Source organism: Stegodyphus dumicola, chromosome X2, assembly GCF_044657685.1.
Source record: "Stegodyphus dumicola isolate Sdum_Otavi_A_Nest chromosome X2, ASM4465768v1".
Lineage (NCBI taxonomy): Eukaryota > Metazoa > Arthropoda > Arachnida > Araneae > Eresidae > Stegodyphus > Stegodyphus dumicola.
The window spans coordinates 28,005,277-28,026,218 of NC_140781.1; the positions used below are offsets into that span (position 1 = coordinate 28,005,277).

At 32.9% G+C, this 20,942-nt stretch overlaps 1 protein-coding gene across 4 annotated transcripts in view; it reads right to left on the reverse strand.

Moving 5' to 3' along the window:
• Positions 1-421: 421 nt before the first annotated feature.
• LOC118191507 (uncharacterized) overlaps positions 422-20,942 on the reverse strand; it is a 114,495-nt gene continuing 93,974 nt past the window's right edge. For all 4 annotated transcript variants that reach the window (XM_035362314.2, XM_035362313.2, XM_035362315.2 and 1 more), the window contains 2 exons: positions 13,642-13,869; positions 422-914 (listed from right to left, as the gene is read on the reverse strand). In XM_035362314.2, the coding sequence (XP_035218205.1) occupies positions 770-914; positions 13,642-13,869 (373 nt within the window). In that variant the 3' untranslated portion in view covers positions 422-769. The remainder of the gene's footprint in view (positions 915-13,641; positions 13,870-20,942) is intronic.

Consider the following 20,942-nt stretch of genomic DNA (forward strand, 5'->3'; position numbering starts at 1 on the left):
TATGGTGACTTTTAATGTTATGCAATCATGGATACATACGCAGAATACTATCCCTAATGAAAAAGAGGTTTACATCAGTTTATTCTAGAATCTTTAATTCACAATGAATGCTAACCTGTGGTCAAATTTTATTTCATTTGAAAGCATATCATCTTAACTGGATTAATATTATATATAAATTTCATTTACCTTTCCAACTATCAGCATTATTTTCTCTTCTTTTTTTATACCTATAGTTGCAAACTGTACATTACAAAATGTGCATATTGATAAAGATCTAGGCTAAATTTCCAGAGTTAAAGGAGGAATACAAAAATACACTTCATGCATATAATTTTCACAGTGCTTTTTTACAACTGAAAAATATTAAAGAAATTATGGATTTACATTAAAAACTGCAACTAATTACAGGAAACAAATAAACGATGTTCAGTACTGTTTATTAAAAATACAAATATACATATAAAAACACACCTCATTTTGACTAGTACATATCTGCATTGCAATCACCGTAACATATATATGGAGTATTGTTCCACAATCGATAATATTAAAAATACAGCAATTAAAAGAATATAATTGCATCCAAATTAACAATACTTAAAATGCAACTTTTTTAAAACCTTATTTCAGATAGAATCATTTTATGCATATATATAAATTGTAAAATTATGGCATTTTCATTGAAAATATAAAACATTTAAAAAATTAAATTATCCTAGAATGCACTGCAATTCATGATCACTTCAAATTTTAAAATATAGTACAGCTACACAAAGATTTCATCAGGCTCATTGTAGAAACACTGCAGTTTAAATTGCCATTGTTTTTCAGCATCCACTCTGCTTTCCTCAGTTTCAAAAAAGTCTCTTATTTTACGACGCATTTTTTTAAATTTACAAATCATAGAATACCTGAAATATCAATAAAATGCAAATGAGTTGTCATTTCTTAATATGAGCCAAATTTGAAACACATAAATTAGTTAAGTATACAATTACATAAAGCATTGTAAAAAAAACTGCATGATTAAATATCTCGGCGATAGGCCAAAGGTTCCAAATTAAAAGAAGATGAGAAGAAATAAGAAAGAAAATAAGCAAATCACACTTTCAGACTAAGAGAATTTAGGGCTCCAACAGTTCACAGAAAAAAACAATTTTTTTTTTATTTTTACATAGTCCTTTTACAAATGTTGCAGATCAAAGTTCAAACTACTAAGCCATTCCTTACCCAACTAAAGATCACTAAAAAAAAAAAAAAAAAAAAAAAAAAAAAAAAAAAAAAAAAACCTATAATATGTAAAACCACCCTTAAAAATGACAAACCTGTACATCCAACCACTTTCACTTTCAGAAAATAGAACAGGAAGACCATATTTTAGAAGATGTATAAAAATTTAATTGTTACATAATAAATTTCGATAATTAGCATTTCTACAAATGAAAAAATTAACTCATGTTTTTGTACTGACATTTTTCTACAGAAATAAATATCTTTTAGAAATTGGCGTTCAGAAACTTCAAAGCAAATAGAAATTGGCATTCAGAAATTTCAAATCAAAATTATATATATATATATATATCTATATACACACACACCATACACATATATTTTAATTAACAACATTCACAAAATTTTAATTAATGAAATCAAGAATAATTTTGATCATATAAGAACAAAATGTCTTCTGTTTAACTGGCCTGTCTATGAAAACACTTGTCATTGAGGCTTTTCTTATAAATATCCGCATAAAAGTCTTCAAGCTTAACATATTTCTACTAAAAGGTTTGATGATGTCGAAACATAGTCTGAAGACATGCCTTCTTTAAATCGTGACAAATAAAGATTATTGGAGGTGCTATGGCTATAAAAATCAGCATTATTTTGCTAAATTTGTAGGACTTGGTTAAAGGTTCTGTATTTAAAGTTTCGAAACTAGTCCTTCAAATTTAGGAGTATTATGCTGATTCTTGTTGCCTTAGCGCTTCCAATAATACTTTATTTAAATTGTCTTCTCAAACAGAACCATGGGTCTAAGACTACCTATTCAAAACATAATTCAGCCATGCAGTTTGTACATTATATTCTACTCCAAATACACAATGTACATAGATGGATCCAAAAACAAGGTTACAATCATTTGAAAAGTAAGTATTGTGGATGGGATACTTTTTTTCCAGAGTGTAGAGAGATGGCACTAGTTGTCTCACAGTGGTTGTGCAGGTTGGTAGAATAAGTCACAGATGCATGAGAGAAATTGAAATAGCAAGACATTTAGAAAAATAGTTCCGCTTGGAAGTGTGAGCCGTGATTCATTATCCTGATCAAGTATCTGAAGCATGGCCATACTGTTACTGCCGATCATTATTGTGACACTTTGAGAAGTGGCAATAACTATCCAACATAATTGCCCTGGCTTGCTGAGTGATAGTAACATATTCCTGCATGACAATACCTAGCCTCATACTGGTCGCCAAACTCAAAAACTGCCACAGAGGTGGGAAATCTGGGTTCATTCCCATATAGCCCACATTTAGCACCCACTGACTATTTCGTTTTTCCAAAACTGAAGAAACATTTACCTGAAGTGAGGTGTTCTTCAGAGAGTGATGTGAAACCTGCTACCAATAACTGGCTCAATGGGCAGGGACATGATTTCTACCAAGCCCGGTTAAACAAGTTGCCCTGCGTTCAGATAAATGCCTAAATAGATCTTGTAATTATATGCAAAAATGATAGAAAAAGACGCCTCTTATTCTCTCTGTATATTCGGTCTATTATTAATAAATAATATTTATTACACTGGTAACCCCCCAGCCTTGTATTTATAAAACAGAATTACGTCAAACAGAAAATCAATTTGAATTAAAAAAATCTAAACAATGCATTCCCATGGAAATACATTTTGTTGCCTATCATCTTTAGATCCCAATCACATTATTTTTTGCCTACGCGGGACTTGACGTCAAAAGCAACCACTCTCAGAACCCGCACAATTCCAGGAAATCCACGTAGCTAGGTAACCATTTTCACTTACTACAAAGACTTGAACGCCAAACAATAATCGATTATTGCTCAGACTGGGATCACGTGATCCTTCAGAGGCAGAACTTTCGTCTGATTGGTCTCTACCTGGGACCAGGTAGCCTGGGTCTCTACCTAGGTTCTCCAGCCGAGACATTTTCGGCAAGGTTTGAAAAAATCTGCATAGCTGCAACCATAGTTTCCGTAGCTAGGCGGGCCTTTGCTTCCAGTGTAGCTCTTTTTTCTAAGACTCCTCCCATTTAAATCAGTGCTACTAGAATCTCGTTTCTCAGAAAAGTCCTGTCTAGCAAGGATTGTAGCTGTATGTGATAACCTTGTAGATACATTAGGTATCTTTTGAAGCAGGCAAGATGAACAATTAGCAACTGCCTTCGCCATGGACCTCTGGAATACTGGCCCAATGTGCAGACCACTACACCATGAAGGCACGCTAAGAAGGTGGGAGAAGTACCTTATACAGTTCCCCTTTTGGCAAGTGGGGTTATTTTTTAGGGGACCCAATCGCAAAATCCTGGGTGAAGAGAATCATCATCCTACACCCTTTCTTTTAGTTCGGGAGCCACTGTAAAGACATTAAGTACTTTTTGAAGCAGGCAAGATGAAAATATAGCAACTGCCTTTTTCAGGAATCAAACCACGGACCTCTGGAATACCAGCCCAGCATGCAGACCACTACACCATGGAGGCTCGCTAAGGAGGCGGGAAAAATACCTTATAACCTCTTAAATGCAATAACACAAAACTTGCCTTTTCCAAGACTACTTCTCTATTCTTTTAAGCATTTATTCCAAGTGGCCCCACAGAATTTTCATTCACTAACAATATTGTTGAAATGACAGTAAAGCATAGTAAATCTGGCCATAGGGCCTAACCTTCACTTGAATATATGTATCATATAAAGAAAGATAATTCTCTGATACTGGCAGAAAGCTCATTTTTTTTCAATTATTTCAGTTATAGTTGTCATAATCTTCTATAAGATTGTCAAGCAAGTGCTATTTAAAAATTTTATTAAGTGCACCTTTGAAGAAAACAAATTTTAAAGGGAGATAATATTCTAACAATTATGCAGATACACTATTGTAAAAGTCAACGATTTTCTTCCATACTGCCTCTAATTTCTTGGAAAAAATTTTAATGTTACTCTTTGATTTTCATCTTACATAACCTGAATTTGGCATCTGTAGGCATGAAACTGTTCGTTCAACTGAAAATTCTGTACTTTACTGAAGTACTTATTTAATAATATCACAGGCAAATGTGCTATTTGGTAGCATTATGGCAAAAAAATCATTCAGTGCTGCAATTAAAGATTTAATCTCATAATAAGTGTTACAGTTATCAATCAGTAAACGAGTTATCGCGTTTGAGTTCTCAATTTGCCTCTTGAACCCCTCATAAGCTTGAATTACTATATGGATCATTGCAGATAAGAACATAAGAGTTATTAATTCTGCAACATTTCTTCCTCTTTATCTGGGATCTTTTCTTTTTTTCCCTTATAGAATACCTGGCATTACAACCAACTGCCAATCTAGCAGATATACTCTATGAAAGACTTTAGCAGAATTTATAGAATTTGGATGATTAAACAAATTTTTTCCTCTGAAGATCAATAAAGATGAATTGAAATAGCCTCCTTCACTTGGAAGCGCAATAATGAATATACTGCTTAAATTAAAAATGCATTTTTCAAAGAATATGCTGCTTGAACTCAAAATAGCAAATGAAGTTGGTATCACACAGACATGAATGACACAGTAGATGGAAAGCCTCATATGTTACAGTGAAGTGCATGCATTTGCTGAGCACATGCTACATCTATGCCACACTGCAATTTACAGGGTTGCCAGGTTACAGGGTTTACAGGGGCTCAAACATGAGAATGAAATTCCCAGACTCTTCCAAGTTTTCCAGGTGTGTTTCAAGAAAATTCCAGGATATCTGCACAGTGTGTGTTGGCTGTACTGAGGGTAAATTAATTATGATACCACTTGAAAAAAATCTTCCACTTACATATGACTTTATATATATATTATATATTTCCAAAGCATTACTTTTAAAACTATAATAGGAGTTGCTTGTTCCACTGAGGATTGAGATTAGAATCTCTCCAATCGGGATTAAAAATTGTCTTGCTAAGGAAGAAAAGGGGAGCTAAAGGAAGAAAGAAATCCATTTAAATGATATTTTTAAATAAATTCAAGTAAAATGTATGTGCACTAAATTATGTGATGGTAGGTCATCATACTGTTAGATTTAATTTCATAACAATGCCAGAGAAAATTGCCTGAAATCTGAAAGTATTATTAACTAATAATAAATAAATTTATAAAGACGAGGACATATTAAATGATATGAATAACATTAAAATAAAGTTATTATTTAAGGATTAAAAACTCAATTACAAAAATCGATGGCATTCTGAAGAATATAGATATATTAAATGGTTAGCCTAGCTGGCTGATATCCCCCTGCAAAATGACAAGTAAGGTATTTAAGAAAGAAGAAAAGGTTTAAACAATTTTGTTTTATATAAGAATGGGGGCCATGACTTTTCCCCTATTTTTGAGTCTAAAAGTGCGGATGAAATGTCAAATTTGACGTCCCTAGGCTTTAACCACTTATCTCTTTCAAAGGTTTTTGTGTTAAGGATCCGGTTTCCCCAATTTTTCGCTTTTCATTCTTGTAGCTACAAAATTTGGGATCACCGCATTTGTAAAGCATAAACAGAGCTTTGCACTGCTTTAGAATATTACATTTTTGGTAAGTTTTCTATAAATTGTATTGCTTTCATACAGCAAGATGCCAAAAGGAAAACAGGATTAACTGAAGAAGAAATACAAAAACTTCTTCAAGCGCTTGATGATAAAAACCACATAAATACTGAATCCGATTGCGAGCTGGATACAGAATATGGATCAAAAAGTGAACGTGAGGATGTCGAAGGAACCTCACAAAATGGCAAATCTCAAATGGCAAATATATAATTGACAGATTCCATAAATTACAGTGATGAACAAACTGATAACACGGACAATATCTCTCTTGATTCAAAATTTGAATAGCTTGAACCAAAAGCTGATGACAAGGCAAACGTTTTGAATTTTATTGGCAGAAACAATATAAAAAAACCTTGCTTCTCAAGCTACAAAAGAAACCGAATTTTTCAAAAAACTTTCTTAGGAATTATTATTGAAAAAATTGTCAATGAAACATATATTTTTGCAGAACAAATACTATGACAAAATTCCAGTTTTAGCCCTGAATTAGAAACAAAAAAGCACAGTTACATGGATGGATGTTAATGAAAGTGAATTGCTTAAGTTTTTGGCACTGGCATTTCTAATAGGGCAGATTAAAAAAGACAAGATAAAAGATTACTGGTCTACAGACGAAATGCTTGAAACACCTCTTCCTAAGAAAACTATGTGTAGAGATAGATTCTTGTAAATTCTTCGTTTTCTGAACTTTGAAAATAACATGTCACCACAAGACAGAAATGATCCTAATTATGATCGATTTTGGAAAATAAGGGAGCTAGTTTAGCAGTCAAAAAACAATTTTAAGGAAGAATATTAGCTCTCGAAAGAACAGGGCGTAAATGAAGTAATTGTTCTATTTAAGGGAAGAGTAATGTTTAAACAATACATTCCTAAAAAGCATGAGCATTTTGGAATTAAATCTTACAAGCTTGCGGTCTGCTATGGTTACACATACGACATGAAAGTATACCTCAGAGATTCCTATAAGTTGAACAATGAGAAATGTGCCACTCATAACACAGTAATAGCATTTGCAGAAAGTGTAAAAGGTAAAGTATATTAGCTTCTTATGGATAATTTATTTTCTTCACTGGATTTATTTCATGAATTGCTGCAAAAATCAACAGTTGTGGTACAATTTGCTCAATTATAAAAATTATCCGAAACTGAATGCTGAAAATACAAATTAAAATAAAATTTTCATCAGAGATGACTGCAGCTTGTTGGAAAGACAAGAGAGAGGTTTTTATGCTCAGCAATATGCACAATCCCATTGCAGCCTATGACGAAACAGGAAAACTGAAATTGTACCCACCTAAAACAAAAGTATGAGATTCATTGACTTAAGTGACCAAATGGCAAATAGTTATACATTCGGAAGGAAAATAAAATGGACAAAGAAAATCTTTTTCTACTTACTCAATTTAGAAGTTTTAAACTCCTTTATTTCCTATAAAATGAAAATTCCATACTTATCTTTCACAGATTTTAGAAAAAATCTTATAAAACAACTCATCAATGATTCAGAAGCTTCAATCAGCTCTGCTCAAGTCTCAGACACCATTTCATTGACAGGCCACTGGCTCATTTATTTAAGGGAAGAGTAATTTTTAAACAATACATTCCTAAATTCAAAACAAAGCTCCATGAAGATGTGTTGCTTGTCAGAGAAGTGGAATAAGAAAGCGACCAACATATCCTTGAGAAAATGCAACATAGAGCTCTGTGTTAGTTGCTTCAAAAATTTAAATGAAAGAGAATATGAATGAGAATATTTTGTTTAACATACTTCTAAAAAATCATTGGTTATACCATTCCATTTTAGCCATTAGATTCCAGATGTACTGATGACACATTTTAAATGCTACCTCCGTATCAGAATCTCAATTTCACAGTCAAATAAGTTTGAAGTAACAGATTACAGTAGCAATTGTGAAATAGCAGTGTCCGTTAAGCTCCGAGAATACAAATATGATGCAAAAGCTCTCATATAATATATAAATCATTGTTCTTAGACAACACATGTTCCCCATCTGAATTTCTGAACCTTAAACTTTTAACTGATTGAATGCATTTCCCATTAATTGGACACATACCTCAGCAACTACGCTCAAGGACAAATTCCTGGGGGCATACCTTGGCCACTCAGTCATAAAACACTTTTGATATTTCGGCATAATGACTGAGATGTTAATGAAACCAATGAATGGCTGCCAAATTTTCAATAGAGAAGGGGAAAACAATCCATTCGACTGAGTCAGCATACGACTCGCTTGACCTGACAATGAAGTTTTTTGAGTAATTGCATATAAAAATACTCACTAATATATCATAGAATTTAAATTTCACAATATAAAATATGCCGGCATAACTGATGTCTGAACAGAACATGTTCCCTTAGTGAGGCTGGGAATTTAGTATAAAAAGGCAAATGGAATTTAGGCATAAATATCTTTTGAATTATGGGTTTGCATACTAAATAAATTGACATTTTTAATGACTTTAATTCATTCTATTAGTAATATCTGAAACACATTACTTACTAATTTTCAATACACAGTATAAAACAGCACTTGATTAAATATTTTTTTTATTTTTAAAACTGAAATATCATATTCTAGAAAACACTTTCGCAGCTTCTGTTTTATTCTGCACATATTTTGGAAAACAACTGAATGTAAATTAAGAACACTTACATAATTGGACATTGCAATACTAACAATGTGCAATAAAATTAATTTATTTTTCAATTAAACCAGGCATATTCTAATTGCTGAAATTTTTCTCCTTGTTATCAAGCAGATTTCTAACAATTATGTAAAATCAAAATTTCATTATGCCTGTAGAGCATAATTTTAACACTTCCACTGAACTTTAATTTTTAATCATTTCTATAGCATTAAATTTTTATATCTTAATTATTCCTTGTATAGAAAAAAATTTTACAATGTAGTTATATTTGATAATATATAACAAAACAAATTTAAAATTCTAAGGAAATTTAACAGTGAGAAAAAGAATACTGAGATGAAGACTAGTTATTTTAAATTGTCCATAAAATAATCAGAGTTGAAATAATTTTGTAGCATAACACTGATATAAAGATATGATAGAAATAATTATTGTAAGCACTTCCTGAAGACACATAATTTTCTAATGTAATTTAAAATTCAAACAAAATTCTTGTAAAAACGAAAGTAACATATTATAACATAACAAATGGCATTTTCTACAATGAAAGTTCACATATTTCCTTTTGTGTAACGGAGGGTAGTCTCATTCCGGAACAACTGCTATATGAAATTTTCCATCAATGACAAAATGCATCTTTAAGTCTGGTCACTAATCTCTACATTTCCCTTCCTTTTGTGACATAAATGCACCCTTCTGAGAATTCATTAAACTATACACAAGGATCTTTGTTACAAATAGGAGTGATTTTTTAAAAGGAGGAAAACATTCAGTTCAAGATACTCCATCCTTTCAAGGCTTTTACAGCTGCCAAAGCCCCAGCTGCAAAATCTTACGAATTTAATTTCTCAAATGTAGTAAGGGCAATTATAGCCAGTGCTACACAGGTTGTTTCTAAATTTAAACCACATTTTAGATTGTTACAGTTACTCCATATATTACGTAAGTGAGTCAGAAAGTTTGCTGCACGACTACATAAATATGTTCCATCTAAGACTATTTGGATGACACTGTGTGGCAACACTTCAGACATGTACCTTTATTGCGTGACGTAGCAGCTTCCCAAGGCAAGTTTAATTTTTCTGATAATCAGTCGCAAACATGTCTCGACAGCTGCAAATAGTGTCCACATTGGAAATGCGTGCAGTGATTCGTCTTTTGTGGGCAAAAAGGTGCAACTGCACTGAAGTTTATGGGCAGTTGCATGAAGTGTATGGTGAAAATGCAGTGTCACATCAAGCTACTATGAAATGGTGCAACATGTTTGAGAATGAACATACAGATATTGACAATGCTGAGCGCAAGGGAAGACCATCAACTGCAACAAATTCGAAAATTGCTGCTCGCGTGAATGAATGCATTCTTGCAAACAGACGCATAATGATAGATGAAATCTCAAATGAACTGGATATTTCTCATGGAAGTGTGCATAAATTATTGCCGATCACCTTAAATTTCATAAAGTTTGTGCTCAATGGGTGCCACATCTATTGACATAGGAACATAAAGGAAAGCATTTCGAAAGTGCATTTGCATTTCTGCAACGTTACCAAACGGAGGAAAATGAGTTTTTGGACAAAATTGTGACTGGAGATGAAACTTGGATTCACCACTTCTCACCTGAAATGAAACACATCTTCCTCGAGTGGAAATATTGCAGTTCCCCGACACGAACAAACTGTCGAACTGTTCCATTTGCAGGAAAGGTGATGATGATGCTGTTTTTTGACAGAGAAGGCGTGGTGCATACAGAGTTCATGCCAAAGGGTGCCACAATTAATGCATCTTCTTAATGTGAAACACTAAAACGATAGCGACAATCTCTTAAAAATCAACGGCCAGGTAAACTGTCGAATGGCATTGTGCTCCTGCATAACAATGCAAGACTGCATGCAGCAAAACAAATGTGTGATCTTCTGAAAACGTTTAGGTGGGAAGTTTGGAATCGCCCTCATTATAGCCCAGACCTTTTACCTCCTGACTTCCATGTGTTTGGTCCCATGAAACAAGAACTTTCAAAGTGACGGTACCATTCAGATGCTGAAGTGAAAGCTGCAGCCTAACAATGCTTATCGGACATTGCACAGGATTTCTTTGCAGAAGGCATCGAAAAAATTGTACCATGCCTTGAAAAATGCTTAAATAATGGAGGTAATTACATTGAAAAGTAGATTTTGAATGGAACTTTAAGATATAAGTAAAGTTATTGTAAAATTTTGCTCCTGTTTTGTTTTCTTAGGCAGTGCTACTAACTTTTTGACTGACCCTCATACATAAAGAAAACTGAAGTAAACATCTTGCATAAGGTTACTGATGTAACACTAATAAACTGCCAAAGATGTTTATAGTCCATAACTAAATCGTATTTCCAGCAATTCAAGACAGTTTTGTGATTCATGTATGTTTGAACAAAGTCACATCGACAGATACAGTCAATGGGCGCTTCAAATCAATAAATCATTATATAATCAGATTGACAGAATTTAGCTTTTTGTAGTGAATTTATTTTCCCATTCTACATATCACAAATTTTAATTATGAATCAGAATCATTAATGATGAATTCTGATACAAAGTTCAGCATTAATGTAATAAATTACATGAGGAACTCAGAGATCATTTTTCATCTAATTTTTGGCTACTATATCCTCTTAAGTTTCCTGAATTTCACAACTTGAATCAAGATGCCACACTATGAGCTTTTTTAATCCCAACTGTCCAGATAGTATTTTAAAAGCATTTTCTTGGAACTATTCCAAGATGAGTGAATCATTTTGGAAAGTGCAAAAACGTGTTCTTTATTTTCTTGGTATTTTGGCAGTGAAAACATGTTCCAGGTTTTGTCTTACACCTGATCCTTCAGCAGAGTTAGATTTCATTGCTTGCCAAATTCAGCAATCTCTCAGGCACTCTGGTTTTACACTAGAGTGAGAAAGATGCACCATCATTTAAATTTCAGCCTTTTCCACTCCACTAAAGTGAAGGATACTTCAGTAACTGGCATTAGCTAAAGTAAGTGAAACCATAAAAATTTTCCAGATGAGCTCTCCACAAAGATAACTGCAACTCATCTAAAATAAAGCACTCTTAATAATCACTTCACATCAACATCACTATTATCCAAATTACAGATAACTTAAGTGATGAGCAAATAAATATGTCAGAAGATTGTTAAGATAGTCGAGATATAATCAGGTTTCAAACTTGTATTTAAAATGTAGCACAAAACCAAAACAATCACTAATCTGCTAGCACCTGTTTATATGATTTAAATATTTATAATTTGCAAAATCCCATCAAAATGTGGCCACATTACATATAGTGAAAATCGTTTAACATGAAACTGAGGGGACTGAAATATTTTTGCGTTAAAAGAATTTTGTGTTAAAGGATATTGAAAACAAATATTCAACAAAATTAAGTTTTTTAGAGTACATTTTATTTACATAGACGTGTATGTAATAAAAATCAAGGAAACAAAAACATCCACAAGAACTTAATTTAATACTTAATTTTCAAGTTTTTTTAAAAACAAAATTCACGAATGAAATGTGCGTCTAAATAACTGTGCTAACTTTTCATGATATTCCTCATTTCAGATGACATGGGAACAGGAGCAGCATTATTCATTTCATTTTCATCATCGGAATCTGCATCATTTTTTTTAGCTATGAACAAACTCCAAACTGTCTTCGTCTTCCATAATCGGGGCTGTGCACACATTATCTTCTACTGCAATGAATTATTCCAATGATACAGTAGGACAGTCCAATAATACAGAAGCTTTCTCAAGCATTAAGTGTCGGCTTAGTTTCTGTATCCTCCTTCTCCATTTCTTTTGATGTGAACCAAACTTGCTGATTTTTACACACACTGCGATGTACTCATCACTGAATTCCAAAGAAAACTGATGAGAGATCAGATGTTTTTGTGTGGCATTTGTAGGGGGTGGAGGGTGAAAGTAACTTAGATAAACAAAACTGGCTCATATCACAGGCTATTCTGAAAGTACTATTTTAAAGCCAAGTTAGGCTCCTTTCAATGAAACATGTGAAAGCATCTCTCTTTCATTTTACACCCTGCTTAAATCTCACCTGCAAGGCCAGCATAATCCATATTTTGATCATTCCTAGAATGGATAACTTTTCATGTTAAGGGATTTTTGTTTCATGTTAAGAGAAACAAAATGCATGAAAATACATAGTAGTTCGTCGGGACCGTTGTATTATTTTGTGTTAACTGATATTCTGTCTTAAGCATTTTCGTGTTAAATGTATTCCACTGTATGTGAAGAATAAAATATTTTTAATACTACTTTGCATATAATAATCTACTTTTTTAATAAAAAATAGTATCTGGTTTATTTTTAGGACTAGAGGTGATTTTTATACAGCCTTTGGAGACTATACGTAAAAGCACACAGTACAATTTGAATTTTAATTTTCCTTCTTCATTTCATATTTAGGTAAGAACTATTAGTGAACACAGCCTATAATTTTTTATCAAGTCCAAAACTATTATAATAAATTTCTGACACCAAAGTCTGTTACATATCCTTAGACTTTTCAAATGACCTTTATTTCAAATTTTAAATTACTGCAAATATTAAAATGCCTTTCCCTGTAGAATATTACTTCAGAAAAATAAGAAAATTTATTTATTGCTAAATAGATTTAAAACAAACGAAAACAAAAGCTTCAGTGTATTGCTAGAAATTGGGCATTTTTGGCTCATAATTATTAAAATTACAATATGACACCACAACTGGGTCATTTTCTTTCAGCTTTACATCTTCCACTCAACCAACTTAGAACTAAGCCAGAAGACAAATGCACAAATATAAAAAATCAGGCAAAATAAGGAACTTTATTTTGGTATAAATTTTGAATAAAATTCTTATAGATTTCAAAGGGACCAGAAACCCTTCTTCAGCTGAAAAAAAAAATTTTTGAAATCCATAATTTTATTCAAAATCTACACTAAACTAAAATCATTTTTTGCCTAATTTGAATAGTCCAAAATGGTTAAGCTTATAAATAGCTTCTGCATTTCATACAATAACTTTCTAATTATTTAATTTAATACATTATAACAAAAGTCTTGGGAAAATTTCTTAAAACAGAAATTTAGAAACCCACCTTCTCCATGCTCTTTGAATTGTAATAGCACAACTATTTTCCATTTTTAAAATATAATCCTCAAAGGAACATTTCTTTTCTCCTGCTTTTACTAAAACTGTAGATTCTTTTGCAATAAGCAATGGTCTCGATGCAAAATCTGAAGAACAATAAAGTGAAGACAATCTCCATGATGCAACAGGAATTTTTGAGTCACAGAAAACTTTATTGACGACACACATAAGAACCCTGAAAAACAGAAAATGGAAAACAGGAGATTGCTTTTAAAGTGAGACTAGAGCAAAAGTAAAAAGCTTTCAGTAAAAATATACTTACAATACCAGTATAATAAATGTTGACATCTGTTAGTGAAATATATACAGCAAGTGCAGAAATCATACCTACAAGTGTGGTCTCGTGAAAGAAACTAGTGTTTACGCATGCTAATTTTATCAAAACTTCTGCAAAGATGATAACTGATAAAAAAAATTTACCAAATATAAGGGCAAAAAACAATATGAAAAAGATACTGAATTAGCTTTGAACATTGAGGATTTATTGACATGTAAAACGTACTCGTACATTCAAACAAATGTAAAATTTTGGAGCATTTCCTAATTGGTTTAATTAGTTTTTCATTGATAACTGATGTCATTTACATTGCGGGTTATATAAAACGACCAGGTCTAACTTTAAATGTGATAAGAAACATAAAATTTTAATATGGGTTGTAAAAGTAATGAAATGAGTGTTTCCGAAATTGAATTAATCTTAAAGCGTCATAAAGGTGGTAAATCGTATAATGAAATTTCAGTTTTAGTTAGCAGACCACATTCAACTGTACAGTCAATTATTCTAAAGTTCATTACCTCTAGAACTGTGCAAAATAGTGGTCATCCAAGATGAGCATATCTACTTACATAGGTTGGCAAATGTTTTCTAGCACGTTCGTTGAAGAAAGATCCAAAAGTAAGAGCTCATAACCTTACTGCAGAATTGAGAAACATGGGAAGAACAGTACCTGTATGTACAATTCGAATTACATGCAGAAAACAAGGTCTCCATGGTCATGTTCTGATACAAAAATTCTTTGTGAGTGAGAGTAATCAGTGATTATCCTTCACAAAAAAAAATACATGAACGAAAGCTCAAAATTCTGGAAGAACATTATTTTTTCAGTTGAAAATAAATTCATTATTTTTGGATCAGATGGGAGGTGAATGGTGTGAAAGAAACAAAATACAGAAATGCATCCCAGGAATTTGCTACCAACAGTGAAACACGGAGGTGGAGTTGTGTAGGTTTGGGGTTGTACGAGTGCTTCCAAGTTCGGTAATTTAGTCATCATTAATGGTATTATGAACCATCTGCTATACATTGGCATTCTGAAAAATAATTTACCGACAAAAATGGTTTGGGATAGTGAATATTTTTTTCATGCCCCAAGCATACAGCTCTAAATACATGGAACTGGATATTATATAACAACCTCAAAACTTGTGAAATTTCCTCCTCAGTCACCTGACCTCAATCCCATTGAGAATTTATGGGAAACACTTGATAAAAATGTTAGATACAGGCACATTTCTAATAAAAATGACTTAATAGCTGCTCTTAAACAAGGGTGGAAATCCATATCTAGCTAAGTAACAGTATATTTTATTAAATCAATGACAAGGGGACTCAAAGCCATTATTCACCCTAAAAATGTCCTACAAGGTATTAATTTAAATATATTTATGAAAATATTCTACACAAATACTTTTTTCATCACAAGATGATGGACTTTTTTTTTTTTTTTGTAAATATCTTATTTATACATGCATTTATTTTCATGTAAATTTCACATTGAAATATTAAAGTATATTTCATTACATATATTTAATTACTTATAGTGGAATTTAAGTTTATAGTTTTTATCAATGAGGCATTTTTAGATCATAACACTTCCTATGTGAATACTTTCTACACTCACTATAGCCACTTTCCAATTATCCACCCCCTTGAGAAGTATTCATTAAGTAATGTGCTATGTCACCAAAACAGGCTATCCATGACACTGCCAAAATATCTTTATATGGCAAACCAAATATGCACAAATGCGCAGCTGATGAAAGCTCATCTTCACTTTCAAATCTGATGGTAATTCCTGATTAAAAACTTTTGTTACATTTGAACATACTTTTTTACTGCAAATAATTATAATGGGACTGAGAAATTTCCCACCTGATGAAAAAGAAAGCATTGCATTTCTACAGAAATACGTCTTGGCTAACAGTAAAGAATGTAAAAATTCACATTCTATACAGATGTGTTTCTTAAACACTTTGATTTATGCATTAATGTCAATTCTCCAATTTTTCTAAAGAGAAAACAGAATACTGTATACATGGGGAACAACAGGCACAAGTAGAAGCTAAGCTAGCATTTATGTAGTACCACAGGTCACTGAGGTATAACTAACAGTTAAACTTCTGCCCCAATTTTTAGTCAGGACACCTAGGTAGCAATCCAAGGGTCTTCTACCCCTCTTTAACTGCCACAAACTCATGAGAGGACCTTTGACTTGCCGTGCATTTTGAGTGTCCCATGCTGCATGGATACCCATGCCTTTTCGAAAGTCAAACCCGGGCCTATCAGAACGGCAGTGGGTGTCACTAACCACCTAGGTAGGATGAGGAAACAGCATATGCAATGCGGAATTTGTGCAACGCTCAGGTTTTTTTTAATGAAAACTGTTCACTGTGCACATGAGTAACAGAGTACACTATGTCAATATAAGTAACAGAGTGTACTATGTCAATATGTACATATGCCCAGGTTTTGTATTCCCTGATGTTTTCTGAAACTAAAATCGCTGTATACATGGGGAAAAAGGTGAGCTTTTTATTATGGATGTTTCTCGTATTTTTTATTTTGTTAATTGGCTGCTGTTTAATGTAATTCTCAGTGAACCATCTTTTTTTTTTTAAATGGCTGTGATCTTCTGTGTCTTCATTTGGCAAAAAATTAACTGCCAAAAGTTGGTGAATAATTTTTCACCAAAACTGTGGGATGTGTGAATAATCAAAAAGTATGAATATTTATGTAAGTTTATACATGTAAAATGAATAACGCATAGTTCAGACAGACACAAATCTGAATATGTATTCTACTCCTCAATTCAGAACAAGTGAAATATCTCTTTTTATTATATGCACTCATAAGCAAAACAAAATGCATACAAAGGGATTATGAAAATATGCATTTACTATGGCCATTAGCAAAAACATAAGACATGATCTTAAAGTAAAGAAAACTGTTTTTATTGATAAATCATATACAAATGTGGAAGAAATGAGGATGCTAAATCATTTCTCCTTTGTATCTGTACATGTTATCCCATCACAATTTGACTACTAGCCAGATTATGCAAGTTACTTTTATTACTCTTAGTAGCACAGCTTTTCTTAAACTACTTACGAAGAACTGTATTTAAGCAGCATCTGTTTGCAAAATTTGTATAACGTCTTAGTTCCTGCTTCATAAATTTTCATCCATTAAGCTAATACAGGGTGTTTCATATTAAATGAGACAAAAAGCACAGCAGAGTACAAATTCTGTAATTGGTTAAGCTGAACCAAATTAATTCTGAAACTATAATTATACAAGTTTTATCTGGAAAGAGCAAAAAAATCTCCAGTTATGAAATTGCCACTAGACGTACTGTTAATCAAAATGATGCCTTCATGCAGGAGAAAGCATACTCTGTTTTGGAATATGCCAAAACATCATATATTGTCATTAAAGGATATTTTTTGCACGAAATTATCATGCTACTTGAAGTTCAAATGCTACTCGGAGCATAAATTATTCAGAGTTGAATAATGGGTCCTATCTGGACCCAGCTGTGGTAGCACTTGCTTGCAAAGACATCTTGGATTTGAAGCTTGGAATCCTAGATTCCAAAACATAACTAATTCGGGAAAGCATTTTGGCAGCTCGGGGAAGAAATATACTGTATTCACTTGTGTATTCCCCCTTAGCTTTCTACTCCAAGGTTCTTTTTTTTTTTTTTTTTTTTTTTAAATATTCATGGAGTTTTATCTTTCTATCTAGTTACCTTAAATTTTAAAATGAATTTATCCACGTGATGGTTGTTTTCATCTAACTGATCTGCTAGAGGATTTTCGGTGCACAGACCCTCATTAACGAAGCATTTACAGTGAAGAGCTTCAAGAAAATAGGCATATCTAATACTCTTCAGGGTTCTTCATTTAAATTATTTGAGAGCTTACCGAACAACCTCAAATGCTGCACTGTTTCAGCTCACCAGCAGCATCCCCCTGTTCTTAGTTGCAGAGCAGGAACATGGAAAGGCTTCAGGTCTTCAGCTAAGAAAAAACTGCAAAATTAAAAATGAGATAGTAGCTGCCAGCTCCTACACCTCACTGATCCATCCATATGAAAGACACCCGGCTAGCCAAAATAATATCACACTATGCATAAAGCAGAATAAATACCAAGCATTATTTCTGAAGATCTTCACCAATGATTCTGGCATAAACAACGAAAAAGGATGTGCTTTAAAAATATATCTCAGTGACCATGACACAAAAGACTTCAAGTTCCAACTTGACAAAGAGAATAGCGTTTTTCAGTCGGAAATGTTTGCGATTTTGCAGACAATCAACGTAAGCACACATCATCATTTTCCAAGGACTTACATCTATACAGATTGTCTCTCGGCAATGCATGAACTTGCAAACACAACTAATAGATCACCATTAGCTCAGGAAATTCTTATAAAGTCCTCCAATGCCCAAGGCCAACACTTCTTTATAATCTGGATCAAGGCCCATGTTGGTCATAAAGGAAACGAAGAGGCTGACATATTAGCCAAGGAGGCAGCACAGGAAATCAATGCAAGAAAATAAGCATCCCCTGGCCACCTTCTCACCACAAACTAAAACTACACATCACAACTAAAGACTTATGGCAACAATGGTGGGACGCTGCAAATACAGAAAGAAGAGTTTACAACCTCTTCTCCAAAGTTGACTCTTCTCCAATCTCTCTCTCCAGACATATCACGTGGTTTATCACGGGGCACGGTTCCTTTTCCATGTACCTCTATGCAAGAAATCTCTCTTCATCAGACTCCTGTGCATGTGGTGAAAAGGGTCACCCCAACATTATCTATTTTTCTGCCCGTTTACAGATTCCCTTCATCTAAAGAAGCCAAATTCAGAAGAGGGTTTATTCCCATTTCTAATACATACAGTTAAAAACAAACACTTGAGGAACAAAATTATGAAGGTTATTGACTTTTTGGCTGCTAGAAGTCAAGAGCTATGTAGTGTAATTTAGCCTTCAAAGAAATGCTCCAGCAATAGCAAAATAAAGCAATTAAATGCAGATATAATGTACGCAGGTGTACCTTTATAGGAAAGAAATAAGCACCATAATCCATATGAAGCACAAAATAGGTCACAAGTAGGGTAAGAGGCTCCTATCTGTTTACTTCAGGTAAATAATATATAACCCCTACATTTCTATGTAACATAAGGTCGCATTACCTGATAAGTGAACACATATAATAAATAACCACCATTCACTTGGTAAAGTATCAACAATGTAATATATCATAGTATGTAATTCATGTAAACTAATTATTGTAATAAAAACGCACGTAATTGCATACAATGAACTGACAAAAATAAGTTGGCAATGTATCAGCAAATTTATGCAGATATATCTAAAAGTACGTAGTACGCATAAGTATGCAGATTAAGCTATTTTTTTCTTTTGTTTTCAGACTTATTTATTTATGTCTTTTTTATTTTTGACAGCTGTTTGTAAAAAAAAATTATGTAACAAGTCTTGATTGTAGGCATGATCTAGAAATAAGTTGCTTCGAGCCACCTCAATCTATAATGTCATGATCAATTTTTACATGCAAATAACAATGTACTGCTAGACAATAACGTTATTTCTGAAAATCAATTAACACAAAAACATACGTTACAGCACATAATGAATCATCAAAATTGAGCTGTTAAAGTTTCAGCACAACTTTACAACAGTACTTAAATGTAAGCTCTGTAAACAATTTTATAGTTCTTAATTGATTCTTATAGTAAACAGTTCATGTTTACAAAAATGATTTGTAACGTAGGAACATCCCGCCTGTTTCTAATGCAATATATAATGTCCTGAAACATGTTGCCTGTACCCACTACAATAGATAACATCTTCAAAATATGCACCTGCACAACTATGTATTTCGCAATGTATATCATGTAATTTAATCCCTTTTACTTGAGCTAATTTAACGCTGAAAGGTAGGAGTACCATTGATGCCGCCACTGGTGGCAGTACTTATAGTGCTCACTGGAGTCACATTTTCCATCACGACTCGAGGAATGATGCCAGAATGTTGTTAGTTTTCTAGTTAGTTGTGCGGGGCTAATACCCGCTTACTTATAGGGCAAATATTAGGTGGCCCCCCTCACTTCTACATAACATAACAATAGAAGAGAGACTGAACAGTTTCAAAAATTATGATAACGGTGATGATGATGACAATTTGCAAGTTGTGGCAGGTGATACAGTTTCAGCAGCAGAGATTTATCTGAGGCCTATGTAGTAGCTGTAGACTAAAATAAGAGTTGATGAGATTCAAGATACACAGAAGCAAAAATGTACTTATCTTATAATGCTAACATTTACTATGTATTCTTGCTGAAATGTAGGTTTTCTTTAAATAAATAATATTGTCATAATACCAGTAGTTTATTCATGAACGCTTTGCATTTGTTCTCATAACTACATGCTTTGGAAATTAAATAAAATTCCCCTCTCGATTTCCATATAATAAAATTAGTAAAAAAAAGGGGGAATACATGACTAAATATTTTATATCAACAGAAAATCACCAAGCCCCTGAATTCAGATGTAAATGGATAATAATTTTGTCAAATTAGTTGTTTTGCTATAAATAACTGACCAGAATGACATTGAAGATAAGTGAAATATCATAAAAGCTCGGAAAATCTACTAATCAAGGAATCTGAAAAATTAGCTCAGCAGACTTCATGACTAGAAAGGCATAAATATATATGAACTTTCAGTTTGAAAGATTAAATAACAGAATTAGAAGAACAATTTTTCGCATTGTTGAGATTTCAACTGTCATTTTTTGCTCACACAGTGTCTAGACATGCCAAATTATACTGCTAAATATTTATTCTCAATTACTGCAAAACAGGTACAAAAGTAATAACTAATTCCCAGTAGAAAAAGTAAATGATTAAACCATATTTCTAATTTAAAAATAATAG